Below are 7,560 nucleotides of genomic sequence, written 5' to 3'. Positions count from 1 at the left end.
AACCCTATTTCTCCCAATCCTAGACCCAGCTTCCAACCAGGGAAGGGTTGCACACCAGCCTTCTCAACCTTCTCCTTCGTCGTTGATAAGGGCTGTTTCCACCCCCCCCTTGGCATCGCCTGGGTTCCACATGACCGACGCCGGGTGCCAAAAAAAAAGAACCCACCCGGGTGTTGTGTTCATCTCAGGGCACCGCAAGGAAGGAAAAACACACACACACACACACACACACACACACACACTACACCAGAAGCTCCAGCCAAGCAATGTGCTGGCAACCAGGAGGCTGTGGCTTTTTTTAGTGTTTACTGGCTGGCATGGACGGTGCCCAGCGGAGTTGCTGACTTGGTCTTACACCTCTCGTCGGATATCTTCCCACATTCGCTCTTCCCAACCTGGGGGAAGCCTCACCGGATGGCAGACGGACGGACGCACCTGCCTCTCCCATCCGGGCAAGGTGTGACATGCGTCCCGGGCCCGAGATTGCAGGTAAAGGAATTCCCCCCTTGTTTTGGCCATTTCCAGCCAGCCGCCGGTGGCAGTAGGATGGCAGGATCGGCCTCGATTTAGCCCGAGGATCAGGTTTCCCCCAGGAAAGGGGTAGGGGGTGGGGACGAGGAGGGGGCTGCCCAACAGACTTTCTTAATCTTCTCCCCACCCCCCCACCTCCATTCCCATGGAAAGATCAGGAAAGGTTATAGGTTGTCCTGCTCCGGCTGTGACGGCAACGTAGCCAGGGGAACTGGCATGCTTGATTCCAAGCCAGCTGTCCCAGGGATCAGGCTGCGGGTTCGGACGGATTGAATTGCCTCGCTTTGCAAAAAAAAAAACCCCCAAACCCCACGCCTTTGCAAAGGCGCGGAAGGGTGATGCAAGATTTCAGCCAGCTGGGCTTGAGGTAGAGGGGGCTTTGGGCTGGAGGCTCTACCTGCACTTCAGAGGTTGAGATCTCCTGCTTGGGCGGGGGGGTTGGACTAGATGACCTATAAGGTCCCTTCCAACTCGGATTATCTGTTGTTATTATTATACTATTTAACATGCCAGCCGCGTAGACCCAATTCTAGGAGGTTCCCGGCTTGTTTTAAGGTCACGTTCTTTCCCCTTGCAACCTTTCCCTCTTCTGCCCATTGCAACTCTGGGGAAACTGAGGCTGGTGTAGGGTCTGCTTGGGCAGGGGGTTGGACTAGATGACCTATAAGGTCCCTTCCATCTTGGATTATCTGTTATTATTATACTATTCAACCTGCCAGCCAGGTAGACCCAATTCTAGGAGGTTTCTGGCTCATTTTAAGGTCTTGTTCAACCTTGCAGCCTTTCCTTCTTCTGCCCATTGCAATTCTGGGAAACTGAGGCTGGTATAGGGTCTCTTGCTTGGGCTGTGGGTTGAACTAGATGACCTCCAAGGTCCCTTCCAACTCGGATTATCTGTTATTATTATACTATTCAACCTGCCAGCCAGGTAGACCCAATTCTAGGAGGTTTCTGGCTCATTTTAAGGTCTTGTTCAACCTTGCAGCCTTTCCTTCTTCTGCCCATTGCAATTCTGGGAAACTGAGGCTGGTATAGGGTCTCTTGCTTGGGCTGTGGGTTGAACTAGATGACCTCCAAGGTCCCTTCCAACTCGGATTATCTGTTATTATTATACTATTCAACCTGCCAGCCAGGTAGACCCAATTCTAGGAGGTTTCCGGCTCATTTTAAGGTCACGTTCTTTCCCCTTGCAACCTTTCCCTCTTCTGCCCATTGCAACTGCGGGAAACTGAGGCTGGTGTAGGGTCTCTTGCTTGGGCAGTGGGTTGGACTAGATGACCTCCAAGGTCCCTTCCAACTCTGACTATCTGTTATCAGAAACCTAAACTTCCACCCTCGCGGAGAGATCGAAAGCACAGTCCAGGCAGTCCTCGAATTACAACCACAATTTTTTTTTTTACAGATTTAACAGAGTTGGAAGGGACCTTGTAGGTCATCTAGTCAACCCCACCCCCTGCCCAAGCAGAAAACCCCCATCTCCGTGATGGCGAACCTATGGCACGTGTGCCGAAAGTGGCACGCAAAGCCATTTCTGCCAGCATGCGAACCATTTCGCCTGGAACAGATCCACTGTGCATGCGCACACGCCCCCTGCCAGCCAGAGCTGATTGTCGGAGATCTGCTGCGCATGCGCAGAGGGTGGTGTGTGCACGCATGTGCAGAGGCATGTGTGCAGCAGGGGTTGCACACGCAGAGGCGCATGGTGCACATGACGAAAGGTTACGTGACGACAATGATGGTTAGCCATCACTGCCCTATATCATTTTTTTTAAGTTTTATTGTTTTTTAAGGCAAACATAGACAAACACAACATCAAAACATCAAGCCATCTTCCATATATATATATACATACAGTGTGTTGGTTGGTTTACAAATTGTTTTGTGTTTCCACTTCGTAGTCTTCAATTACCGCTGTTAATATATTTACAATCAAATATTTCAATTCCTTACTATATATTTCAGGTAAAATTCCCAATAAAAATATCTCTGGTTTCAAATCATTGTTTCTTTAACTTGTTCTTCTTCTAGTTTAATTTCTAATAAATATCCATACAATTTTTTAAATCACCTTTTCATCAGTACCTGTCAAGATCTTATCTAAATCAGTCAATTTATCATAGAAACCTTCCATTTTGGAATCTTTGTCATACCTTGAGTGTATTTGCACATATGAAAACCAATTCATCTTTATACCTTGTTCCTCTAATTTTTGCATAGATTTAAGTTCACCCTTTTCATTCAATATTTCACCATATCTAACTGTTGGTTCCTTTTTGTATATTATAGGATAGGAAAATGCTTCAATAGTCGATAGCCAGACTGAAATTTTCAAATAACATTACCTTTTAGTCTTCTCCCAGTTTAACCACAGAGACTCCCGTATATAATGTCTTCTAAAATACCCCTGTGTTTTAGTTCCTTTATACCATAGAAAAGCATGCCATCCCAACAACAGATCATGTCCTTCTTAACGTCAACAATCTAGTATTTCTTAATGTTATCCATTCCTTAACCCACATCAGATCTGTAGCTTGGTAGTACAACTCCCAATTAGGCAAACCAAATCCTCCTCTTATTCTAGCACCTTGCAGAAGTTTTAATTTTATTCTCGCTTTCTTACCTTGCCATATATATTTCAACACAGTTTTATTTAAATCTTCAAAATAATCTTTTCCAAGCCTAATTGGAATTGTTTGGAACAAATATAAAATTCTGGGTAATATATTCATCCTGATTGTTGATATTCTCCCTATTAATGACAGTTGTAAATTTTCCCTTTTCGCCAAATCTAGCGCTATCTGCTGCTTAAGTGATATAATTATTGTCTTTTAATGTACTACATCTTGCTGTCAAATGTATCCCCAAGTACTTGATCTTATTCATGACCTGGATTTTTAATACATCAACCAGTTCTTCCTTTTGTCTTGGCAACATATTCTTTGTCAAAATCTTTGTTTTGTCTTTATTTACTTTCAAACCAGCCACCTTCCCATATACCTATATCATTTCTGACCAATGGCCATCCAGTCTCTTCTTGAAAGCCTCCTGGGATGAAGCTGCCACAACTTCTGAATAACAGAATAATAATAGAGTTGGAAGGGACCTTGGAGGTCATCTAGTCGAACCCCCCTCCCCAGCAGGAGACCCTACACCATTTCTGACAACTGGCAGTCCAGTCTCTTCTTGAAAGCTTCATGTCTCCCCTGGTCCTTCCCAGGTTAAGAGAGCAGGATTAGATCTACCACAGAAGTCTTAACTAATAGATTAACAGAGTTGGAAGGGACCTTGGAGGTCATCTAGTCCAACCCCGCCCCCAAGCAGGAGACCCTACGCCGCTTCTGACAGGTGGGAGTCCAGTCTCTTCTTGAAAGCCTCCAGGGATGAAGCTGCCACAACTTCTGAATAATACAATAATAATAGAGTTGGAAGGGACCTTGGAGGTCATCTAGTCCACACCCCCGCCCCCCAAGCAGGAGACCCTACACCATTTCTGACAGATGAGAGTCCAGTCTCTTCTTGAAAGCCTCCAGGGATGAAGCTCCCACAACTTCTGGAGGCAACTTCTGTTCCAAGGGTTGATTGTTCTCACTGTCAGAAAATTCCTCCTTATTTCCAGGTTGAATCTCTCTCCATGTTCAGTTTCCATCCTTTATTCCTTATCTTATTAAGCCCAACATTTCTGTTCCTAAGTGAGACGGTTAAGTGGATTTCTGTCTCATTTTACGGCCTTTGTTTACGAAGTTGTTAAAGAGTAGTGACCCCGGGACACTGCAACTGTCATGAGTCCATGCCAGTAGCCAAGCATTTAAATGTTGATCATATGATCATGGTGCTACAGCGGTGGTAAGTGTGAAAAACGCCTGCAAATTCCTTTTTTTTAAGTGCCTTTTTGTCTCTCTGAATGGATACTCAATGAAAGATTGTAAGCCCAGGACTCCCTGCATAGGGAGGGAGGGTTTGTTGCTTGGAGCAGGGGGGTTGGACTAGAAGACCTCTAAAGCCCCCCTTCCAGCTCTGTGATTCTATGTTCTGTCATATTCCCCCTCTACCCTCCCAATACAGGCATCAACTTTCACTGCCATCCTTGCAGGCCCAAAAATGTGATGCCGTTTCCTGCCTTTTGACGCTTCCATCTTAACGGCTGTCAAATTTCTACTTTTGCGCGTGTGCAAAAAAAAATCTGTTAGCGATTCCCAGTCCTCCAGGTCATAGTTGTCCCAAAGGTGCTTTTTTCCCAAGAGGCAACTGGACTTTCTGGTTTTCCTTTGAAGATGTTTCCCTTCTCATCCAAGGAGCTTCTTCAGCTCTGACTGGATGATGGGGAAAGGAAGGATTTATATTCCTTGCAGACAGCTGGTCATTTGCATCCTTTTAGAGGGTCATTGAGGCCACTTGGAGGTTTCTCTGTGTCCTCAGGGTCTCCTGAGTGGTGCAAATGGTTCCTGTAGGCTGCAATTTTTTATTTTTTATTTGGAAATCTATTCCTACACCCACACCATTCCAAGGGCGTTCATCCCAAATTGCATAACTAAAAGCCTGTAAAAATTCTTCATCATCCAAGTCCTGGTTGTCTCAAAGATGCTTTGAGAGACAACTGGACATTCTTTGAAGACGTTTCACTTCTCATCCAAGAAGCTTCTTCAGCTCTGATTGAGGGGGAATGGAAGGATTTATTATTCCTGGTCATTTGCATCCTTTTAGAGGGTCATTGAGGCCGCTTAGGATATTTATCTGGGTCCTCAAGGTCACCTGAGTGGTGCCAATGTTTCCTGTAGTCTGCAATTTTTTTTCCTCCTCTGGAAATCCTATGCCTGCTCCCAAACCATTCCAAGGGGTTTCGTCCCAAATTGTGTAGCTAAAAGACGGTAGAGATTCCCAGTCCTCCAATTCACGCTTGTCCCAAAGGCGCTTTTCCTTTTTTTTTTTTTCCCAGGGGGCACCTGGACTTTTTCGAAGTCCTGGACTTTCTTTTTTTGTCCGTGTGCACTGCAAAGTTTGGCATCGCAACCCAGCGCCCATCACAGGTGCCGCTGTTGCTTCGGTCCTTGGGAAAAGACCTGCTAATTAGACAATAGGCCTGGGTAGTGGTTTTTTTCCCCGGCTGTCGCCCGGATCTGTCTAATTAAGGTTAATCAGGCGGATGGCATCGTCGGGCGGGGGTGCTAACTCATCGCTATGTCGCAGACAACAACCAACAGCCACTTCCAAACGGTTGGCGGAGTTTCTCAGCCGGCCGGGAAAAGAGCACAGATGGGTTTTTCTCGCCTGGGGGGGATCGACGGTGGGGAGTGGGCACCGAGAAATCCCTGTGGAATAAATCTTGGGGTTCAGCGTGGGCGAAATTCGCCCGAGGCGCTTCAAATCTTCCACTATGTATTTATTTATTTACTTACTTACTTATTTATTTTTAGAAAAAAAGTTATTTTCCATGCTGACTCTCCATAAGGGAAAAAAAGTCCCTTAAACGAAGCGTTTCTCTACTGCTCGGGAAAACTCAGAGTAACAATAGTTGGAAGGGACCTTGGAGGTCATCCAGTCCAACCCCCTCCCCTGCCCAAGCGAGGAGACGCCTATACCATTTCTGACATGGGGCTGTCCAGGCTCTTCTTTTTTTAAAAAAACTTTTTTTATTATTTTCTTAGACAAACATAGACAAACACAATATAAAAACATCAAGCCATCTTCCACTCATGTCCATACAGTGTGTCGGTTGGTTTACAAATTGTTTGGTGCATCCACTTCATAGTCATCACTTACAATTACTTATATATGTTCTCATATTATCTATCAAATATTCCTAAATGCATTAATGTCATTGTCAAACAATCATTTGACTATACTATTATTCGTTCATGTTTTTCAAGATAATCCATATTTTAATTGATTTATTTTATGACAATTCATATTATCATCCCAAATCTATCCCATCATTATATTATGACTATGATAAAGATAATACATCTTTATATATTATTTATATTCTAAAATTCTACATATTTCATTACCATATTTTATTGTCTAACCGTTGATAGAATAAATCCCAAATCTTATAAAATCGTTTATCTTTTTGTTCTCTGATTTCAAATGTCAATCTACTCATTTCAGCACATTCCAATATTTTCTTAATAACTTCCTCCTGCGTTGGTATTTTCTCATTTTTCCAGTTTTGGACAAATACAATCCTAGTAAATGTTAATACATTTACAATCAAATATTTCAATTCATTACTGTATATTTCAGGTAAAATTCCCAATAAAAATATCTCTGGTTTCAAGTCTATGTGTTTTTTTGTCATTTTTTCCAACCACGTGTGGATTTTAGTCCAATATCTTTTAGCATCCGCACACGTCCACCAGGTATGGTAATATGAGCTAGGCATCTGATGACATTTCCAGCATTTTTCAGATTTGTTCTTGAACATTCTTGCTATTCTTGTCGTGGGTAGGTGCCACCTGTAAAACATCTTATTCAAATTTTCATTATATGCTGTTGACATTGTCATTTTATAATTTTGAGACCACAATTTTTGCCATTTCTCTAAATCAATCCCATATCCAAAATTCTTCCCCCAAGCAATCATAGTTTCTTTAACTTCTTCTTCTACTTAAATTTCTAATAAATATTTATACAATTTTTTAAATCACCTTTTCATCAGTACCTGTCAAGATCTTATCTAAATCAGTCAATTTATCATAGAAACCTTCTGTTTTGGAATCTTTGTCATACCTTGAATGTATTTGCGCATATGAAAACCAATTCATCTTTATACCTTGTTCCTCTAGTTTTTGCATAGATTTAAGTTCACCCTTTTCATTCAATATTTCACCATATCTAACTGTTCGTTCCTTTTTATATATTATAGGATAGGAAAATGCTTCAATAGTTGAAGTATTTTCAAATGCTGGAATTTTCAAATAGCATTGCCTTTTAGTCTTTTCCCAATTTAACCACTGTCTTCTAAAGAACCCCTGTGTTTTAGTTCCCTTGTACCATAAGAAGGCATGCCACCCCAACAACAAATCATGTCCT

The 7,560-nt window shown here is 42.9% G+C and overlaps 1 protein-coding gene across 1 annotated transcript in view; it reads left to right on the top strand.

Annotated features, from left to right (window-relative positions):
- The first annotated feature begins 238 nt into the window (after positions 1-238).
- The window catches only part of MYLK2 (myosin light chain kinase 2), a 47,065-nt gene continuing 39,743 nt past the window's right edge, over positions 239-7,560 (top strand). The window contains 1 exon segment of the mRNA XM_087928792.1: positions 239-489. Coding sequence (XP_087784918.1) covers positions 465-489 — 25 coding nt within the window. The 5' untranslated portion in view covers positions 239-464.

The sequence above is a fragment of the Pseudonaja textilis genome, chromosome 3 (genome assembly GCF_049901715.1).
Source record: "Pseudonaja textilis isolate UNSWEBS1 chromosome 3, rPseTex1.2, whole genome shotgun sequence".
NCBI classification, from domain to species: Eukaryota; Metazoa; Chordata; class Lepidosauria; order Squamata; family Elapidae; genus Pseudonaja; species Pseudonaja textilis.
The sequence above is the reverse complement of the archived record's forward strand: the minus strand, read 5'-3'. Positions and strand labels throughout refer to the sequence as shown.